At 44.5% G+C, this 22,985-nt stretch overlaps 1 protein-coding gene across 1 annotated transcript in view; it reads left to right on the forward strand.

Annotated features, from left to right (window-relative positions):
• Positions 1–22,985, forward strand: part of SLC10A7 (solute carrier family 10 member 7) — a 239,128-nt gene that overhangs the window by 213,418 nt on the left and 2,725 nt on the right. The window contains exon 11 of the mRNA XM_047798354.1: positions 20,541–20,686. Within this exon, the coding sequence (XP_047654310.1) occupies positions 20,541–20,686 (146 nt within the window). The remainder of the gene's footprint in view (positions 1–20,540; positions 20,687–22,985) is intronic.

Genomic DNA, 22,985 nt, shown 5'->3' on the forward strand with positions numbered 1-22,985 from the left:
AGAACATTTAAGGATGTTTGGATCCTTAAGTGTATGTTTATATTATTTTTTCATGTTTTCAAGTGGCAAAATGAAAGCATCTGCTCTTAGAGCATGTCAACTGATGATTGGCAATCAGTGGTGAGACTCCCAGTTGTTTCTTTTTTCCAAAAGCTTTTCTGATTTGAAAGAATGCTATTTAAATTTTAAATGGAGTGTCATGATCAACATGTATTAAAAGTCCATTATGGGGCTCACCATTTGAAGACATTCGTATACAAAGACCGATCACGGCAGCTGTCCCTCACTTTGAACTTCATTATGAATCTATGGTTGCAGTTACACAGCTGAGCTGTGACAAGAAACTATGCATTCAGCAAAAAGAATATTGCTTTTTGCTAGACATAGGTTCCTGGGAAGAGTGGAAAGAACACATCGTGATTCTAGTCTGGATTCAAGTTCCATTTCTCTCACCCAGACCTGGAACAAATCACTTCCCTGCTGTTGGTATCAATTTCCAAATTTGTAAAATGAGAAGATGGGCAAGACGGTACTTGAGATGCCTTCCAGTTTGAAGTTTCTATGAGTCTTCGGTGACTGATATGACCCTCCTGGAAGATAATGGTTTCTCAGCTCTGAGTGAAAAGGAAAAGAATTCTTGAAAAGGAACAGCTATGTAAATAATGTTACAATATCCCAAGAAGGGAAATAAGGCTGTTACATCTTCCTAAAAAGGTTAAAGAATATCTTCATACTCTCCAAAGAGTGTCGTAGGAGAAACAAAATCTGAAAAGGATCTCATTTTCAGTTTTACTTGGGAGCTTTTCAAGAGTGCTAAAGGATTACCTGCAGCTTGGGCTGAAAAGATCATTTAATAACATCTGGGTTATTTCCTCCAGAGAAAATGGAATTGAAATTTGAAAGCTTGCATTTCTGTTTCTCTTTTCCCCTAAAAGCTTCTCTGCAATTCTGTTTGGCACATAAAGACTATTATCTTGATAAAACTACCCTACAATTGGGAAGCGCTTTTGTTTAAAGCCTTTAACCCATTAAGTCATGTTACTTAAACAACTTTGAATATTAGCAAATCTGTAATTATTATCTTTCCTACAAAGTAAAGTAAAAGAGCATAGGAAAATGTTTTTAATTTATCACAGATCCTGTAACTAACAGAGACTAGATTCCAGGGACTCCTAACTTCCAAACTGAATTGCATAATAGGATTGGATAATGAGGCGTGAAAGTACTTAGAAGACCCCAAAGTGCTAAACTGATCCAGGTCATTGTGTGTGTATGCTGTCAGCATGGGATTTTATTGACTATTTACAATAGAAAAGTACTCCTGATTACATTGCTAGCTATAAGACAGTTTCAAATCTTCAGTATCTGTAATTGTGGCCACAAGCATATGTTCCTTGTGGCCTCATCCTACACTGACTCACAGTCCTTATATTTTCTTTATCAACAAAAGGTTATATGTTCTTTCGTGTGCCTTGATGAGCCAGCCCTTACCTTTCATGGGACATTACTGTCTGTGCTCTGTTATTGCAGACTAAGAGCCACAGTGCTGTTTGACAATAAATATTAAAGTAGAAATTGAAATCCAAAGTAAAGACAGAAAAGAGAAGTTTGTCTTTGGGGCATAGCCATCAATATATTCTTTTGTCCTGCAGTTTGTTCCTGGATTTGCAGTTCTATAAGGAAAGGTGGTTTGGGGATCTCCCCTATCTGACAGATTCTTAAAGCTGCCACTGAAATCAAAGGTCCAGTAGGTTTTACCCCCACGCTGGAAACAAGTAGGGGAGTGTCTGTCATTTTCTACTGTTTTCTGAGCCACATAAAGGAAGAGAGAAATAATATAAGTTCTCAAAGTGACACATTTATGTTCCCCAGAGGTTTGTAGATTATTTGTTTTGAATTTTTTATTCTGAATTTGGTGTCTGAAATTCCATCACTAGCATATCTAAACTTTGTAATAAAAATTTAAGAAGTCCCCAGGTTTTGCATAAGTGTCAAATTAAGGACATAAAAACTTCTTGGGGGTGGGGGAGTTCCCATTGTGGCTCAGTGGAAATGAATCCAACTAGTATCCATGAGGATGGGGGTTTGATCCCTGGCCTTGCTCAGTGGGTTAAGGATCCAGTGTTGCTATGGCTCTGGCGTATGCCGGTGGCTACAGCTCCGATTAGACCCCTAGCCTGGGAACCTCCACATGCCGCGAGTGCGGACCTAAAAAGGACAAAAAGACAAAAAGAAAGAAAGAAATTACTCCAGAGGCAGCTACAATAAACACTCCATCAAACAGAGACTTTACTACATAGCATAACAAAGTCAGAAGTAAGGTTTTCATTGATGAAATTACTGCCCTGTTTCTTTGAATGTAAGTGTAATAAACGGACCCTCATTGGTATGCAGGCTATCTAAAAACTTTATTATTTATTTTTTTTAGGGCCACACAAGCAGCATATGGAGGTTCCCAGGCTAGGGGTCCAATCAGAGCTGTAGCCGCTGGCCTACGCCACAGACACAGCAATGCGGGATCCGAGCCACATCTGTGGCCTACACCACAGCTCACGGCAACACCGGATCCTTAACCCACTGAGGGAGGCCAGGGATCGAACCTGCTTTCTCATGGATACCAGTCGGGTTCGTTTCTGCTAAGCCACGATGGGAACTCCTAAAAACTTTAGAGACACACTTCCCACTTGCTGAAAGAATCTAACAGATCCCATGGCCTGAAGATGAGATTCCCAGGGTTGGCTGTGCAAGAGGCCTTACTCCCAACCTGCTTTTGTGCCTGGCCTCTGGAGTCCCAGTAATCACCCGAGGCTGACTATCAGGGTTACTTCATCCTGTTTTGAGAGATCCTCTCATGCAAGGTGCTAATGAAAGCACTGGAAAGGTCAGAGCTGGGACATTGGTTGACACGATAGGTTTACTTTAACCATTTTTGTTCTTGACTGCTAATACTGGTTGAGTTAAACATACCTGTGTTTGCGGCAGCTCACTTTCATTCAGAGCTGCTGGCACAGTTGGGTGGGGGGGTGAGGTCATCTCTACCTACCTCAAAAACCTCTTTAGCTGCTACACACCATCTTCCAGAAGGAATCTGGAACGTCTGCATGACAAGCTTGATGTAGGTCACATCCCATTCTTTCCATGCACCAGCTCACGTCACTCCCACAGTCACTCGCACAAGGGAAGAGAGGTGCCGAGTCACATGACCCCAGGTGGCAGAGCCAGAAGCCCTCTGTGCCAGCAATGAGAGGTCCACAGAAGGTCCTCAGCTGTGAGGCCTGGGCTCTAGCATCAGCCCTTGCTCAATAGCATGAAAAGTCTAGGATGGATGAGCCTTCTAGTCCTAACATTCAGTAGTTTTCTGATTTTCTTAAGCATTGGCATCAGAATCATGAGTCATACAGAGGGATACCATAAGAGCAGCATTTCTCAAAGGGTGGCCCTTAAAAATATAGGAAACTGCTTCCTTAAAAAGCAAAAAAGATTACTGGGCCTTATGTGAGGCCTACTGATTCAGAAATTTTAAGAATAAGACCCTGGTGGAATTCCTGTCCTGCCTCAGCGGAAACAAATCTGACTAGCCTCCATGAGGATACAGGTTTGATCTCTGGCCTTGCTCAGTGAGTTAAGGATCCGGCGTTGCCATGGGCTTGTGGTGTAGGCTGGCAGCTACAGCTCCAATTAGACCCTATCCTGGGAACCTCTATATGCCATGGCTGTGGCCCTAAAAAGACAGGAAAAAAAAAAAAAAGACTACCAAATTTGAGCTCCACAATACTGTCTTAGCTATTTATAATAACAACAATAATAATAATAGCTATCATTTTTGAGGTGCCAACTTTATGCCAGGCAGTGTCCTAGGTAACAGACATACACTGTCTCACTGAAACCTCCAACTACCACTATTTTAATCTCATTTTGAGCAGTTGAGGACACTGCGTAGTTATTTTAATAACACTGAGTAGTTATTTGAATCTCATTTTGAGCAGATGTGGACACTGAGGGTATTCAGGTCAAATCGCCCATCACATAGCGGCCGGGTGGCGCTATCAGGATTTAAATCTAGGCCTCTGACATCAAAGCCCTGGTCACGTCCATCACAGCACCCAGTCCTCTGGAAATACCTCCAGTGGTGTGTTGTCTGCTGCGCACTGGGTCTCAGTGATGGAGCAGGAACAAGAGGGACCAGCGCTTACATGCGTCAGCTTCACTGCAGCCAAGCTCAACTCGCCACTATTAACCCCACAACTCAACAGGAAGGAGATGGAATTTCCACATATGATACAGCAGCACCTCAAACTGGATACCTAATCCTCATCCCTGTGTCCTTCTTAACCACAGTTGTTAGTGGAGGAAGCTTTTAATTCCACAGTTTCATTTAGGTAAGAATGTATGTATGTGGTCCCCATGGCATGAGGAAGTTCCCAAGCCAGGGGTCAAACCTGCACCACAGCAGTGACAATGCTGGATCCTTAACTGCTGAGCCATAAGAGAACTCCAATTCCACAGTCTCATATTTCTTTCAAAATAAAAGCTACCAAGTAGAAGCTTCTACCAAGTAGGTATAAGGAGCTCGAAAGAGATTCATCTTAAACATTCATAATCAGCCCACATGGAGTTCCCTGGTGGCTAGCGGTTAGGGATCTGGCATTGTCACTGCTATGGCTCTGGTCACTACTGTGGCTCGGGTTTGATCCCTGGCCCTGGAACTTTCACATGCCGCAGGCACAGCCAAAAAAAAAAACAAAAAAAAAAAAAAAAAAAACACAATGAGCTCTTGTGCCCAAAGCCATGCACCCTGTGCTTCTTATGGGGAATTTCACAGGAAGTGAGGGTACACCTTCCATTGTCCCTGAGCTTGTCCTTTCCGATAAGACCTTTGCTGCGTCCAGGAGAGACAAGACAACAACCTGTTTCCCAGTGCTCCTGTTCATCTTTGTACCCACTGTCAGTTGCAGAGGGGCTTGTTTATTATTATTAATATTGAGAAAGTTTGCCTCTAGCAGTACTAAAATGTGCATCACAGAACAACAGTTGTTTATTGCGTTTGAAGTGAAGAATCTCACCCAGGAGATCTCCTGCACTTGAAGTTTCTTTCTTTCGATCTCAACTTGCAAACAGAGATTGATGAATAACAATTATTGTTGGAGACCTGCATCTCTCCCATTATTTATTTGGTCGTGTCTCTTGCCAGAAACTCCCTTAATTGAACCAGACATTATAAACCAGTTTGCATGGATTTGATGACAGCCAGCTCCAAGCTTCTTTACAGTAAAAGATAAAGGAACTCACGGCTGCAGAATGAGGTGACACCCACTGCCTCCTTGTCCCCATCTACAGCCCCATCCAGACAAGTCCCACCAGATAGTAAAGTTAGCTGCCCATTTTTTTAAAGCCATGGGGGATGCAGTCAGTTTTTGACAAGTTACCCTGGTAGGAGGAGATGTAAAAATGGATATAACTCAAAAAATTGCTGGGCGTCAGGAAGCCTGCTCGTTTGGAATGTTGCCTGACCTGAAGCTGAGCACACTCATGGTATTGGAGCAATGACACTTCCCAGAGCTGCCTTTGCTCAGGTTGTGCTTCTACCTTCCTCTCTGTGCTGGTCCTACTCTACTCTAGCACTGTGGGAGCAAGCTTGCTAACTAGCATAGATAATAGAAACCAGCTCCTTGGCAACTAACAGCAAGTACAGAAATGTGCAGGGATAAACAGTGCCAATGAATAGGTGCATTTAAAACATCACTGACTCAGGAATTCCTGCTGTGGATCAGTAGGTTGGGAACCCAACATGGTGTCTGTGAGGATATGGCTTCAATCCCTGGCCTTTCTCAGTGGGTTAAGGATCTAGCGTTGCTGCAAGCTGAAGTGTATGTCACAGATGCAGTTCAGATCTGGCATTGCTGTAGCTGTGGCATAGGCCCAGCAGCTGCAGCTTCAATTCAACCACTAGCCAAGAACTTCCATATGCCATGGGTGTGGCCCTAAAAGGAAAAAGAAAAAAAAAAAAAACCATCACAGACTCAATTCATGTGTTCCTTCAACAAGTGTTTATTTACTGCCTACTATGCACCAGGCACTATTCTAGTCCCCACTTCCCCACCCCAGAGGTGGGTGTTAAAGCAGTGAACAAAATAAGAGAAAGCACTCCCCCATATCCAGCTGCTTTTCTATCAGGGTTCAACAGACAAACACTTAGACATGGGGCCCATCAGATGATGAGAAGTGTGTGGAGAAAAAGAAAACCAGAAAGGAGAATAGAGAGTGCCAGGGAGAGGCGGGGACGTGTTAGGCTCCAAGGGAACTTTGGGTCAAAGACCTGTAGGAAAGGAGGAAAGAGGCTCCAGCCAGAGGGAACAGTGAGGGCACAGGATCCAAGGCCATGCTGATGCCAGATCTTTTAACCCACTGTGCCCGGCCAGGGATCAAACCTGCATCTTGGTCCTGGAGAGATGCTGCCAATCCCATTTCGTCACAGTGGGAACTCCTCTGGTTGTATTTTGAATGCAGAACTACTAGGATTTGCTGACGCATTGCCTGTGCATATAAGAGAAAGAGGAGTTAAAGACGGTTCCGGGGGGTTTAGGCTGAGGCGCTGGAAGGATGGAGCTGCCATTTACTAGACTGGATGAGAAACAGATTTGAACCCTAGAAGACGGATGTAGACCCGGTCAGGAGTTCCCTCTTAAACATGTGAAGTTGGAGATGTCTTTTCTGAGCCTACAGCTCTGGCCTAGGCTGGAATTTTCAGCAAATGGATGTTAGTTTAAGCCATCAGGCTGCATGAGACCACTAAGGAGTAGGTAGACAGAGGAGAAAAGAGCTCAGAGCCCTGGGCTCCGAGGCACTCCGGCAGTTAGGGAAGCTGTGAAATTACTTTGATAGTAAAATAATAGGAAATTCGAAATCAGCTCGACATACAGACGTCCAAACTGGCTAGCCTGTTTTTTTCTCCTGTCTCACAAGGTTGAGGTGACCATTAACTCAGAAAGTAGATATGCAGCCATTTTGAAACTTAAAAGAAGGGTCTGGCATTTGTACAGCACCTACCACGCCCCAGGCACTGCATTAGGCACGTGGGTTGCCGCCTTATCTCCTTTGATCGTCACAACAGCCCTGCACCAGAGCTATTATTGATCCCACTATCCAAGCTGGAAAACCTCAGAGAGGTCAGTTAGCTCACCTCAGTTCACACAGTGAGGAGAATGGCAAAGCCAGCCCACAGGGGCCGTCTGTTGCCTCCAGAAACCTCCAGAACCCTTGCTCTTCCTTATTACCAGGCCCTGCTCACATGGGAATCACCTGGGAACAGGTGAAACGTGGTGCTGGTACCCTCCCCATACCTGTTAGCCTCTATCTCAGGATAGACCCAGGAATCACAGGTTTTAAAAGCTACCCGGGTGATTTTAACAAGCAGCTATATTGAGAACCACCACGTTAGACTACTGCCTGTATTTTCACGCACGCATGCTCCACTGTGTTCCAGAAAGGATGCAAGGTAGGATCATACCTACTCATGTGTTAATGAAACTGACCGTTTGTTTCTGCTGATTTGTGAAAAGCGTCATTCTCTGTGTTGCGATTGGCTCCCTTACGTGTTCAAGGTTTAAAGAAAAACAAGGGAAGGGATTAGAAAAACATCATGATTTCCAGAACTGTCTTCCAGGGTTTTCTTATTTCCTTCCTCTGCCTGAAAGTCTTCTGAATCAGATCATAATTCCCCAATTTTTATATCATTGAAAATAAATGAAGGGCAGAAGTTGGTTATCAAGCCACAGACGCGTGAGTCAGCCTTTTAAGAGGGATGGCTTTAAGGACAAATAACTCTGGTTTCTTATCCCGAAATCAAAACTGCCTTGTTCTTTTGTATCAGAAGACATTCTTCTTGAGGTTTACATTCAGTCATAAACATGGTACCATCAAGAAGAAAATGACCACCAGAGGGGGGTAATGGCTATGTTGACCAAACCAAAAATGTATATTAAAAATAATTAATTTGCATTTGGGGCACAGTTCCCTCACTTTTACCACCTAACTAAGATTTGAGTGCCTTCTGGAAGTTCCACTGTTCATTGTTAAGAAGATTATGAATGCAAACTCTTAGGCTCGCACTTAACACGTCCCAAGTTCTTTTCTTCCTTTATGTAAAAAACACATCTTCAAAAGTCTGGAAAACCAGGCAAGGCTTTCCAGAGCCGATCAGATGGAGCCAGTCCTGTGTTGGTGACTGTGTTAAATCTATTCCGATGACCTTGTGTTATTTTCGTCATATGAAATTCTCGTTCTATTTTTGATGTTTCATATCCTGTGATTGTGAACATTCGCCAGGTTTCTCTCTTTAGAAGACAAACAACTCTTCCTCTACAGGCCAGACAAGGGGAAAAGTAAGCTCCAGCTACTTCCTTCCCACCTGTCTCCATAAAGAGGGACCCCTCCCTCCCGGAAGCCACAGCGGCATCCGAATGAAGGCTCCTCGGCTCAGCACTTTCATGCATTCTTCATTCCCTGTCTGCTAATTCCTCCTCCATTGCTGTCAGACAGGTGAGGGTACCTACTCTTCCGAGGCAGAAACCTTCGATTGGTAGAGTTAAATGTTTCATTGTCAGCATCTGGTGAGCCGGCTCAGGCCATTCATTAAACATCTTTCCCAATCAGAACTTAAACACCAGCTGCTCATTTAGGTCTTTTCTTGAATCTTTATTTACATAAAACTTTGAGCAAAGTGGTAGGTTTACAGCCCAGGTACCTGAGGGCTAAAACACAATCTCAAATTTTCCTAATGGGCTGAAAATGGTCATCAGCCTTTACTCACATTCAAAGTGAGTAAAGGCTGGTCACATGAGCAGCTTTGTCAAAAAGGAGTATGTATCTCTCTTCTTTGCAGACCTTTCTTGTAGAAGTATTATATTCCTTAGGTTTTCACCCTCCGTTATTCTATGTTAACATCGTCAAAAGCATCTCTTTTCTCCTGGGTTCCTGAGTCCTCTGACAAATGGCCATTTCAGGCAGGGAGTGTGGCAGAGGGCATTGAACCGGAGCCAGTCTGGGTTCATCTCCTGGCTACATGCAGTTGTTCCCTGTGTTACCCTGGGGAGGTTTTTATTCATCTGCTGCCTCAGTTTCCGCATTTGAAGAACGAAGGTAATAACATTACAGACATGAGGAGTGAATGAGCTGATGTTTGCATGTTCTCAGAATAGTGCCTGAAGCCCTGGGTAACTATTGTCTACAGTCTGGGTTCTGCCTACCAGCATAAGAATAAGGCCAAAAATGTCCGTGACCTCCAGATATGGCTTCTGAAGTCCTTCTGGAGGTGAGATGGCCGAGGGCTGAAACAGGCACATAGCTTTCTTTTCTAAAGCTCTTGATTACTGGAAAGACTGTTTCTTTCTCTTAATAATGGCCTCAGACATTTAGTTTGTAACCTTGTGTTTGGTCATATTCCTGCTCTGCCAGGGCTACCTCTCCCTTTTGGTTAAACGGAGATATATTTTTATATATTATTATTTTCTCTCTTTTTTTTTTGTAGGCTTGAATATTGCCTCCATTTTATTTTATTTTTGCATATAATGATTTTTTTTATTATAGCTGTGATTTACAGTGTTCTGTCAAATACAGCATGGCGACCCAGTCACACATATATGTATAGATTCTTTTTTTCTCACATTATCATGCTCCATCATAAGTGACTAGATGTAGTTCCCAGTGCTACACATCAGGATCTCATTGCTTATCCATTCCAAAGGCAATAGTCTGCATCTATTAACCCCATGTTCCCAATCCATCCCACTCCCTTGACCTCCACCTTGGCAACCACAAGTCTATTTTCCAAGTCCATGATTTTCTTTTCTGTGGAAAGTTTCATTTGTGCTGTATATTAGATTCCAGATATAAGTGATATCATATGGCATTTGTCTTTCTCTTTCTGACTTACTTCACTTAGTATAAGAGTCTCTAGTTCCATCCATGTTGCTGCAAATGGCATTATTTTGTTCTTTTTTATAGCTGAGTGGTATTCCATTGTGTATGTATACCACATCTTCTTAATCCAATCATCTGCGATGGAGATTTAGGTTGCTTCCATGTTTTGGCTATTGTGAATAGTGCTGCAATGAACATGTGGGTGTAGGTGTCTTTTTCAAGGAAAGTTTTGTCCAGATATATGCCCAAGAGTGGGATTGCTGGGTCTTATGGTAGTTCTATGTATAGTTTTCTAGGGTACTTCCATACTGCTTTCCACAGTGGTTGTACCAACTTACATTCCCACCAGCAGTGCAGGAGAGTTCCCTTTTCTCCACACCCCCTTCAGCATTTGTTATTTGTGGACTTATTAATGAAGGCCATTCTGACTGGTGTGAGGTGGTATCTCATGGTAGTTTTGATTTTCATTTGTCTAATAATCAGTGATTTGAGCATTGTTTCATGTGCTTGTTGGCCATCTATGTATCTTCTTTGGAGAAATGTCTGTTCAGGTCTTTTGCCCATTTTTCAGTTGGGTTGTTGGCTTTTTTGCTGTTGAGTTGTATAAGTTGTTTATATATTTTAGAGATTAAGCCTTTGTCAGTTGCATCATTTGAAATTATTTTCTCCCATTCTGTAAGCTGTCTTTTTGTTTTCCTTTTGGTTTCCTTTGCTGTGCAAAAAAGCTTGTCAGTTTGATTAGGTCCCATTGGTTTATTTTTGCTTTTATTTCTGCTGCTTTGGGATATATTATTATTTTATGTATTTTATAATATATAAAACATATTTTTGAATTCCAACTTTGCAATATGAAAGCAGGATAAATATCTTAGGAAAGCTGTAAGTCTTCCTAACTGCAGAAGGGGAGGGAGTGGCGGGAGAGCCCCATGAGGACAGCAGAGGGGATGTTTGAGCCCAGTGTGTAAAGCAGGTGGCTGATACCTCCTGTGTGGCTTTCCAGGTGTCCCTTTCTCTCTCTCGAATGCTACTACAGAGATAACCCTAGGACATTTTTCAGGCTTCAGAAGTTGGAAATTAAAATACCATTATACTTATCTATTAAACTGGTGCAAGATCATCCTGTTTTTCTGCCAGAGGTCTGGCCAAGGGGGTTGTGAGCCATGCTGGAGCTGCTGATGTTGCCTTTGTGTTGAGCGATTTGGAAATGCCCTAGCCTGTGTGGGTTCCCTGAACCCATCACTGGGACACTGAAAAAACTAGAGAGCTCTTATTTACATATATTATTTAGTTGTACGTCATTATGGATGACTGTCTATAAAAAGGACAAAAATCCTCTCTTGTGTGGTTCTGATGTCACACCAAAGATAATACGGCAGTTTTTCATTACAGATGGAGTGACTCGAAAAGAACAGGGAAGCAAATAAAATGTAAATCACTGGTGAGACAGCCCAGTCTGCATATTAAAGCACCTCGGAGAATTTGAGCAAGAGCCCAGTCACTTAGAGGAGAGTGAATAAGAGTAGATGACTTGGTCTGTGACATCATGTTCCCCTTCCTAAGGGAATCTGCAGGAAGGGGACTCACCAGCCTTTGGAACATTCCAGAATGGGTTAGGGAACAGTCCCAGAATAGTCAGAATTCTGAGCACTGTAATCCTGGGGGCTGTGCAGATGAAATGCCACCTGCCTCTCGACAGGCCATAACTCCAGATGGGTCTTGACTAATCCAGTAAGCCAAGCCACACTCCTCAACCGGAAGCAGGTGGCCTTTCTTCTTGCCCACTCTGAAAGAGAGACAAAAATGAGAATACCTCACATGTTCACTGAATCCATTTTGCCTAACAACTTTTTTCCTAGGGGGCAGCGCTGCATTTCCTCACTGCCCTGTGCCACACTTTTGCTGGGTGGAATATTGCTCTTGGTCCTGCTTTGGCATGGAACTCTCCACCTTCTCTCCCTAGTCAGTGAGTAAGAGCATGAGCTCCATGAAAGTGGGGATGGGGAGGTGTCACCCACGAATTCGCTGTCCCTAGCAGGGTGTCTGAACACATTCTCCTGACCAGACATTGTGTATTGTTTCACTCACTGCTTATTAAGGGGGAGAAAAAAAAAAAAAAAACTCTACAAAGTCGGTACATTTTAGCAGGTGTGAAAACTGAGGTTAAATCACTTGCCCAACCAAGTGATTTAACACAGGTGGTAAATGATAGACAAGGCTCTCTGTTCTGTATCAGCCTTCTTCTTCTTCTTCTTCTTCTTCTTCTTCTTCTTCTTCTTCTTCTTCTTCTTCTTCTTCTTCTTCTTTTTTTTGTCTTTTTAGGGCTGCTCCCAAGGTATATGGAAGTTCCCAGGCTAGGGGTCGAATTGGAGCTGTAGCTGCTAGCCTACACCTCAGCCACAGCAACACAGGATCCGAGCCACATCTGCGACCTACATCACAGCTCAAGGAGACGCCGGATCCTTAATCCACTGAGTGAGGCCAGGGATCAAACCTGCATCCTCATGGGTACTAGTCAGATACGTTTCCACTAAGCCATGACGGGAACTCCTGTATGAGGCTTCCTAATAGCTGCACTGCACTGCCTCATGTAAGATGCTGGACATAGTAAATGTTAAATCACTGCATGAAGCAACAGCTTATATTACTGAAAATTAGCTTGCTTTAGGACAATCCTAACTGAAAGCCTTTTCTAATCAAATTCCAACACTTGCTGTGCCTTGGCATCATTTCATGTCCCAGAAATGGCTTCTATTTGCCCCTTTGTTTCATGATCGAGATAAATTAGCACCTTGAGTTTCACTTTTTGTGACTATTTGTCTCTGAAGAGAAGCTGTGTGTGTGTGTGTGTGTGTGTGTGTGTGTGTGGTGGGGAAGAGGACCCAGATAGGCATTTAGCGATGCTGGAAGAGAGTGGTTACATTCCTCTAACAGCGGCTGCCTTCCTGAATTGCACTAAGATTGGGAAGAGACCATCTCTCCCACTGACTCTTAAAGGCGAATGTGGGCTTTTAAACCGAGAGATTCACTAAGAAGGAAGAGATAGAATTCAAACAGTGATATGTAGGGCATTTGGGTAGTAAAATTATGGATGTTTCTAACTAAGAACAAACTAAACAAAAGTGAGAAATCTCCATGACAACTAAAGAGTGAATCAACTGGCTTCCCGATTTGCCAGCAGCTCTCTCCAGAACTCAGTGGAAAGTCTGAGAAAGCATTTAAATAGAAAACAAGTCATGTGAATTCAGGCGAATGAATCTTTGAAAGACAGGAAATGGTCCAGGTGATAGGAGTGTATACTACCTCTTAGTAAAGTGGGGAAGTAGGTGTAATATTCCAGTTCAAAAGACCCAAGGGGTGTCTTTCAATATATTTCCTCTCCTACCCCATCGTTCAATACTCATTTCAAATTTGGGGTTCCATGGTCCCGTTTCTTTCCTTCCTGCCACATTGAATATATTTTTCTCCTATGGAATACAACCCTCTCCCCAAGGAGTGTATGAATAATTTTCTTAATAGTCCAGTAAAGCAACTATCCTATCTTTTAACATGGGAAACATTGCTTTAGCCTCTGTTCTTAAAGAATCCATCATTTACAGATTGAGTACCAGTCCTGGGCTTAAACACTGCAGGAGATTAAAAGAAAAATGTAAGACTTAGCCTATGTTCAGGGGAAAACAAAACCTACCCACAAGAAAATAATGGCAACGTAAGCAAATGCTAAATTATGGGATGCAACCGGGAAGCGAGCCTTCATTCTTCCAAAGAGGGAGAAACAGGGAGGCCGGCCACCCTTCACCGTGGAGGAGAGTGGAAAGAAGCTGAGGCCACATGAGCCCATAGGATTTAGTCACCCAGAGAGAAAAGCCAAGACCAAGGCAGAGGCTCAGCTTTTATAAAAGACACAAAAATGCCAGGTCTGAGCCAGCGACAGCAGTCGGCACCTGAGAGTTTGGTTTAATGGAGTTAACATAGGTTAGTGATTAAAAGTCAGTAGATTGTGGTCTGATTCTGCCTCGACCACCGAGCAGATGTATGAGGTTAGGTGAGTCACTTAACAGCTCTAAATCTCAGTTGCTGCGTGTTTAAAATTTAGGGAAATGGCCACCCACTTCATGGGGCTGTTGTAAGGATGAGATGAGATGATGCAAGCAGAGCGCTTAGCTTGCAAGGAAGCACCTCCAAAATGGCGGCCATAGCCCTTGTTCTGACGCTGAATAGGTAGAGGGTTTGATGAATGGGCACTGGAAAGTCCTTGTCATTCTGGAGCAGGGTATTGGCTTTAATTAATGTGGGTTTTAGAAAGATTAATCTGGCTGTGGCTTGTAGGATTGATGAAGGGAAGAGTCTGAAGATGGGGTTATGTCAGGAGATGGTGAGTCATTTGGCTTGATTTTATGAGGAACCGAATTAGGAAGGTGGCAGTGAAAACCGAGGGAGAAGGAGAATGCTAGCTGGAGGAAAGAATCTCCAGAATTTGGTGACTTGGTCTACAAGTAGAAAGACAAATGCAGTCGGGCAAAGATGATCCCCAAACTTTGCGTTGTAGAAACGGGGTAAGCCCAGGACCATGCCGGCATTCATACCCCTTGGAAAGTATGGGGTGGTGGCAGCAAGAGCTGCAGATAGGGGGCCCCAAGAAGGCAGAGGTCTTGTCTGTGTTATTCTCCTTATATTCTCAGCACCAGGAACAGTAGGTCGCATACCACAGAGGCCCAGAAAGTGTTTTTCAAATGAATGAACAAACATTGGAAATGTGCACCTGCAAGTAAGTAAACTCTGAACAGTGACATCAAGGTAGATCATGTGTAAATTTCCAGCAATAAAGCAGCCTTGCATGGGAGGTGTGTAAAGGTCCATATTTAATCCAGGAAGAAAAATAATGTCTGTTTGTCTAGGAAAAATTTTTAAAACTGCCCCTCCAGTAGAAAGTAGGAACTGTCGAAACTTGAACACTGATACAAAGGGAATTTTCTAATTCAGAGAACATAAAATAAACATATTGAAAATAGGGGGGACAAACCCGCTTGCTCTTGTACGTATTGTTTTATCCTTTCCATCCTGGGTATAGGATAAAAGGAACCCCTTACTTGCTTGTTAGAAGAAGAAAGCTCTCACTTGAAGTTCCTACTTGGCAGATGTCAGTTGAAAGCGCTGCTTATGGAATATGCCGCAGTGTCAAACTCTGTTGGATAATTTTAGACAAATGTGTCATGTGTGACATGGAAATATGGCATGCTGTACATTAGTGATTTCCCAAGTGTTTGGAGCAGGTAGTAATGTGCTGGGGAAGTGCTCCTTAGCTCTCCACACAGAGTACTTGCAGAGCAGTGGGGAGAGGCTTTTGGTGGAAATTACTTTAGTCAGAAAAAGAATCCATTTGCAATATGTGCCTTCTAACATCTTCCAGACAATGCATTGTATTAAAGAGGCATTTTTTGATTAATGTTTTATAAACATTTTTCAGCATGACAGCTTAAAGTCCCTGTAAAATTGTAAATGCGCGCGTGGTGTTCACTTCCATAAAGTCAAATGCCATCTCGTGGAGCCTAGTCGGATCCTGTCAACCATGGTGACACAGAATCAGTACCTGGGAGCATTAAAATTAATTTGCTTCATTTATATTACTGCAGTGATAGCAAGATGAAAAGAGCCCTATATTTAAATTTTACTTGAAAAAGAAAACTCTTTCGAGTAAGTTTGTTTGGTTTTTGAAATTATTACTCTTTTTTGTCTCCCTGGTTAATGAATGGAGGGGAAATGGAGTGAGAGCCTTGCCCGGTGACTTTACGCCGGTATCTGGAAAAGCCCAAGCCCCATCATTCGGCCCTCACTCTCCTGCGCACTGTTAGCTGCTCAGAGAGGAAGCCCAGTCGCTGGCCCTGAGAAGCTCTCAGCTCAGTGAGGGCAGCACACACAGCACACGAATAAATGCAGCAAACACTAGGCTGGAACATGTCCCAGTTCCATAAGCCTAGAGTAGAAAGGATCCTTGGGGCGTCACGGATGGTTTCCCAGAAGAGAGGAGCCAGGAACTGAGGGCTAAAGGGTTGGGCAGGTCAAAGATTGGGTGGGGAGCGCTCAGGACCGGAGGAGCTCCTTTGCAAAGGCCTAGAGCTCTGAGGCAGCTCAGGGGAGGGAGGGAGCTGTGGAGGGAGGAGGGTCAGGTCCTGCCGGCCCTCGTCCACCACACTTAGGCGTCTCTGCTGTGTGCTTACGCCTGCATGATTTCACATGATCCGATTTTGTATTCGCACTGGTCAGAGTGGAAAATAACTGGCCCAGGACAAGCCTGAAGGCAGAGAGACAGGTTTGGGGATAGTGTGGGGAGCGCAAGTGAGGGCTGACTGTGCCCCGAAGGAGGGTTGTGGGGAGGAGACGTGAGTGGTCACAGAGGGGCCAGGGAGTCACTGAAGCGAGGGTCACATCCTACTCCCAGCATGCCTTAGCCCTTTCATCTGCTAAGTGAGTGCTCATTGAGTGACTGAGTGATCAAGTGAATTATCAAAAGGGTGGTGCTTTACAGTGGCTTCTGGAAAAAGAGAGAGAGCTGATTTTCTTTTTTAATTTATTTTTTTAATTTTTAATTTTTAATTTTGTACTAAAATGTCATTAGCTTCCAAGGTTGTGCCAGTTTCTGCTGTAGAGCAGTGACCCAGGCATACCTATATAGACAGCCTTGTTCTCATCTTATCGCCCATCATGTTCTATCCCAAGAGATTAGACATTTTCCCCTGATTTTCCGATATGACTTGAAGATCAAATTTTGCCAAATTCACCACCAGGTGACAGAAATCGCAGTATGGGGAGTGCAGTGGCTCTTGTGGAGTCCCAGCTTCTCCACTGTGTCTCCAGCATCGTCCTGGTAGTGCTGGAAACACGGCCAAGATGCCCTGGAACAAGACTGTAAACTCACTGACGGCCACCATGGCCCGGATCACTTGGCCGTGGTGATGGCGTTAACTCTTCCTCCACTTCTCCCAGCTTCGGTTCCTATTCTGATCCTGGAGCAGGTGCAGATACGCTGAGCTGAAGCTGCGGATTTAGAGACGGGAGGGCAGGTAGGGAGAAAGTGAAGGAAGGCAGGGGAAAAGAGGTCTGAGATAAACAGACTGCAGAAGAAGAAACTCACCACTGAGAAGGCAAGTTGGTGATCTGATAATGGAAAAGTAAGGTAGAGAGGTTCCCACTGTGGCGCAGTGGGTTAATGATCTGGCTTCTTCTCTGTGGCTGGCCCGTGCCATGCCTAGCCCAGTGTAGTGGATTAAGGATCCGGCGTGGCTGCAGCTGTGGCATAGGCTGTAGCTGTGGCTCGGGTTCAATCCCTGGCCCGGAACTTCCACGTGCCATGGGTGTGGCCAAAAAAAGAAAAAAAAGTAAGGGAAAGTTTTAGACTGTTAGAGGTTCCCAAAACAAATAGCTTGGCTTGAATCTCTGGAGCCCCGCTCCTGTCACCAGGGGTAGGCCTGTCATGAACCCACCCCATGCCAGAGATAAGCAAGGACACAGCCATGGGACCTGGGCCCTGATCTCTGGTAGCCAAGTTTTTCTGTCTGATGTTATTTTCCATCATACTTTTACCATTAGTCACTGGGCGTGGTGCTGATAGGAAATTTGATTAACAATTAACAAGAAGGTATTGCAGCTGCACTGAGCAGTGAAGAGAAATCCCTACTTAACTTGACAGATGTTTCCAGCAGCTGTGAGCCCTGGCAGAGCCCTCTCTTTTCTGGGCAAGGTGGGTGACGGGGGCCCACCGCCAGGCTGAGTCAGGCAAACATACCACCCCTTGGACACAGGGATGATTGAACCATGTTGCTGGAAAGGGGGAAGGGACAGTGAGGACAGGAGGGGTGACAAGTGCAGGAAGAAGCCAGAGCGTGGGGGGTGGGGGTGAAAGACAAAGGAAGAAGTCAGGATTCTCAGAACCTAGAGGTTAGGAGAACAGGGGTCAGATCTCCGAGGGGGGCTCAGCGGGCTGTCCACTAGCCCAGCTGCTGCCGTCCTCCCTCTAGTGCCCCCTGTTGGCAGAACCATCCATGGAGCCAGCTGATGAGGATGAGTAGTGTTTGCAGAGTCCCAGCGCCATCAGTACAGAAGGGTGTGTTCAAAGATGAGGTCCAGGACCAGAGAGAACCTCATACAAACTGGCACCAGGGTCCAGAGAAGAGAGGAGGGCACTTGTACACTGGAAGCTTCTTGGAGGCAATGACTTGGCTATGTCTGTCAATCTCTGGTTCCTTCGCCACTTTGGGGTCAGCCTAGCAGTTACTCAGCTCCTTGCCGATATGAAATCACAGGAACACCCCAGCGTGGGCAGCAGGGTCGTCCAGTCTGCGCTTCTGCAGGTGTCCTGGGAAGCGAGTTCCAAAGGTGCTCTGTGTCCCATGCTCTCATCTGCTGAATGGACCTGCCATCCCTGTGGCCTCTTGAACTGAAGACCTGGGAGGCCCTGACCCTGACCTGACGGAGGGAACTAGAAACTCAGGAGGCCTGGATTGCGGTCAGGACTTCACACCTGGGAAAGTTTTCTGACCACTGGGCATCTCAGTCTCATTAGTAAAATGGCTCAGTTTTCATCCGTCCCCTGGGTGTGTTGCCAGGTCTTTGGCGGAGCACTTGACACCTACTATGCACTCGCTGCTCACTAGCCATTCTTATCATTCTCAGTGCTATCTTCGTGCTGCAACTCATCACACCGCCATGAATTGCCACTGTCCCTGCGTTAGGATACCTGTGTATCTTGCTTATTGGAGCAGCAGCCCTGTGCCCGATCTGTGAGCTTGCTTGAGCTGGCTGAAGAACAACAGAGAGCCTGCCTGGGTTTAGCCAAAAAAGCATAACTCGGATGACTAAGCCCAGCAGCCATGGTCCTCAAATATTGGGTTAGAAATCCCTGCTCTGATCGTGTTTAGAAACAAATGCCTCTGTATTTCCATCATTTGCTCTCTTTAGCTCCTCTCTTACACCACCACACCTCCCAATTCCTTCACAACACCCCTTTGGGCCAAATAACCGTTCCTGGAAAAGGAGGAGTCTTCTTAATTTCTTATCATAATTTTGGGTCTTCTTAATTTCTCATAGTAATAACTTCTTGGGACTAATACATGTATAGAGAGAGATATATTTTGTCTTTTTAGGGCTGTACCCACAGCACATGTAGTTTCCCAAATTAGGGGTTGAACTGGAGCTATAGCTGCTGTCCTACACCACAGCCACAGCAACACAGGCTCTGAGCCGTGTCTGAGACCCACAGCACAGCTCATGGCAACCAGATCCTTAACCCACTGAGCAAGGCCAGGGATCAAACGCGCATCCTCATGGGTACTAGTCAGGTTCATTAACCACTGAACCATGATGGGAATTCTGGGATTGTTAATATTAGATGCTGTTTTACAACATCTAATATTGATCTAACTTAAATCCAGTATGTGGATTGACCATATTATTTTTAAAAAGAAAGCTCCTTTCCTCAGAAACAGTGCAAAAATCTAAACGTGTACGATCGAAGGTTTGCAAGAGATGTGTTGTTTGGGAAGAGTGGAGCATTTGCAGTTTATGGCAATGATGTGTGAGGCTATGAAAAAGAAGGCAGCCATGAGATACATTTTTGCATAAAGGTTTGAAATTTATTAGAAGGTAAAAATAATTGAAAAAGCAGAGCTTTCCTCACTGGGCTATAATAAAAAGTTATTTATGGGCCATCACTGTGCATGTTTGGGAGCGTGGGTCCTTTTCAGGGGCTGCTCTCAAAGAATCAAAAAGAATGCTAAGCTCTTAAAGCTATTCAGTTGAAAGAGCTGACGTACATACACAGCCCTTCTGACAGCTGGGCCATATTAAACCAATCGGTGGTAATAGTCAAATCGCCTGTGTCCAATTTCTGCTATGGAAACCAGTAGTTATACATGATAGGCCATTGCTTACAAAATATGCATGCCTTGCCCTGGCTATTACAGAATGGTAGACTCAGGGGTGGTATTCATTTACCTGAGTTCCGTTAACACCTTCACTCTGGGGGTTATCATTCAGCACAGATTTTAGGATTCACCTGCCATATGCAATATTGCTTAAAGCACTTTCAGATTCTCGGCCAAAAGGGGATGTGCAGAAAAGCCTTTCTTAATTTCCATTTGGGTAAATTACCCTCCTACTTAGAGCCATATATACCACACATTATCTGACCTTATCCCTTCGGCCCCAAAGTGAACTTTGGGGCCTTGAAATGGTGCCTCCCTAAAGACGAACAGGGTGTTGCACTACTAAGCATGAAAAGATCCATTTTTAACCTCTGCCTTCCTAGTATTCCTCAGCCTTCTCTTGGCAACTCTATTTCACTCCATCTTCCCTCCTCTCTTTGTTGGGCTGCTGCAGTGAGAGTTGCTGATGCCCTTGAACTGACCACCTTTTCAGTGCTGATCTGTTCTGGGTAGAGCGTAGAGCTTTATGGAGTGAAGGGAAGATGGAAAGATTTGGTGGCTTATTTAGAGACCTACCCTTTTAGTTCTGTGAATACTCTCGGGGAAATGATGCTGCGTTCCAAGGTCCAGTTTGAATGGCGGTTTGTCTGTAATTTGACGACATATGGAATTTGCCTCTAGGTTTTCTGGTTTTTTGTTCCTCAGGAATTCCAATGCTGAAGATCGTGTTCGCTGGCCATGAGCACCTCTCTTTAATATCCGTCCCCCTGCTTATCTACCACCCGGTGCAGATCCTTCTGGGAAGTGTGTTGGTGCCAACGATAAAGTCTTGGATGGTGTCAAGGCAGAAGGTGAGACTCTAGGAGGATCTTTTTTGGATCCAAATCAGAGTGAAATGCTATTTCTGAATCTTAGCTGTTCATACACTTTAACTTTTGCTAACATAACCTTGTTCTCAAGTGCATAATTTCTTAACTAAATACAACAGTCATGATGCCTCGATCCATTTCAGTTTGAGCAGGAGGGTTAAGGGCTGATTGTTTTATATTGTTCTAAAAGCACAATGATACCTAAAATGCAGTTTTTAAAACCCCTTCTTGGAGTTCCCATCATGGCTCAGAGGTAACAAACCCAACTAGTATCCATGAAGATGCGAGTTCCATTGCTGGCCTCACTCAGTGGGTTAAGGATCCGGCATTGCTGTGAGCTGTGGTGTAGGTCTCAGACGAGGCTCAGATCTGACATTGCTGTGGCTGTGGTGTAGACTGGCAGCAGTAGCTCCGATTCGACCCCTAGCTGGGAACTTCCATATGCCATGGATGTGGCCCTAAAAAGCAAAAACAAAAAACGAAAAGCCAGAGTTCCCGTTGTGGCTCAGTGGTTAACGAATCTGACTAGGAACCATGAGGTTTTGGGTTCAATCCCTGGCCCTGCTCAGTGGGTTAAGGATCTGGCGTTGCTGTGAGCTGTGGTGTAGGCTGGTGGCTACAGCTCCAATTAGACCCCTAGCCTGGGAACCTCCATGTGCTGTGGGTGCAGCTCTGGAAAAGACAAAACAAACAAACAAACAAACAAAAACCCTTAATTTGCTCACGTTACAGGGCATATTGCAAGGGAGCGAAGGTTCGGCAAATATCTCAAAATGTATGCACCCCCCACTCAGGCGCACACCATCTTTGCCCCACCTGCTCATTCCCACGGGTCCTGATTTCACACGCCTTTCCACCTATGATAGCGCCTGGCTTCCTCTAGAATGTCTACTTTAAATTTTTAATTTTCCAGACACATAATAACTTCTTTGCACCACAGAACTCTGTGTTTGGGAATTGAAAATCTCAGTAGCAAAGGAAGCCGGCCACACGGCAGTGTCAGTTTCACCACACTTGGCTTAGATGTCTTGTTACTTATTTGATATTTGTGGACTTGATTTCCTAAATTATCAGCCAAAATCAAACCAAGTGATTTATACACAGCTTCGCTGCAGGACATAGCACAGGCGTGCCCCTAGAGCTTATTCCTTCCTGGTGGCCCGGACTTTACAAGACTTTTTCCAGCCTGTTCACAGGTGGGAACTGCCCTCAGGAGATGAGTAAGAAGAGGAGACAGCCAGTGACAGAGGGCCCTGCCCTGTGTCCTTCGTGTCCTGAAAACGGAATAGCCCCACCACCTCCTTTGAGCTCTGTGGATGCTAAGCTCATCCTAGCCTTGACCAGGTTCAGAATGTGAACCCTGGAACCAGCCTGGCAGCTTCTCCCCCGTGTGACCGTGGGCAAAGCTACGTCACTTCTCTATACCTCAGTCTCTGCCCCGCTAAGACTAACGCTGAGGTCTACTCTTTAGAGTGGTGGGGAGTGGTTTACATGGCAGGCATTTGACAAAAGCTGGCTGATATAATCACTGTTCTCATCGCTGATGTTCCTTATTTTCTACAACACTAGCAAGCTCTGCCATCCCCACGGCAGGAAATAGTCCCAGAGAGTTGAGCAATTTGCCCCGGGTTTTTATGAGTGGTTTAGACAGTGTTAGAGTTAGTACTTGAACCCTGGTCTCTATGCCCCCCAAGATCCTTCCCGACACCACAGTGATGCTCCAAACAGAGATACAAGATCGTTTCTATTTTTATTTTTTGATTGAAGTGTAATTTACAATGTTGTGTGAATTGCAGGGACACAGCAAAATGAGTCAGTTAGACATATCTATTCTTTTTCAGATTTTTTTCCATTGTAGGTTATCACAAGATATTGAGTAGAGTTCCCTGTGCTCCACAGTAGGACTTTGTCACTTACCTATTTTATTTGTAGTGGCGTGTTTATGCTAATCCCAAACTCCTCATTTGTTTCCCCCTTCACAAGGTTGCTTTTAGAAGGCGAGCCCGAGGGCCCCAGAATCCTTCCTGGAAAGTAGCCCATCCAGCACCTTCACTCAGTTTGTTATTGAACAAAACATTAGTGATCCCCTTTCTGTGCTGGGTACCACTCCAGGCTGGGGGTCTGCCCACTCAGAGTTGGCAGAGGAGCAGATTTTCTTTCTTTTACCATTTATCCCCTTTGAAAACTTCCATTTGTATTTATACTCATGTTTATCAGTGTGCATGTGTGTGATAAGCTAGAATTAATATAATTTTTAATATATAATTTTTAATGTAATAGA

This window comes from Phacochoerus africanus, chromosome 10 (genome assembly GCF_016906955.1).
Source record: "Phacochoerus africanus isolate WHEZ1 chromosome 10, ROS_Pafr_v1, whole genome shotgun sequence".
NCBI lineage: Eukaryota > Metazoa > Chordata > Mammalia > Artiodactyla > Suidae > Phacochoerus > Phacochoerus africanus.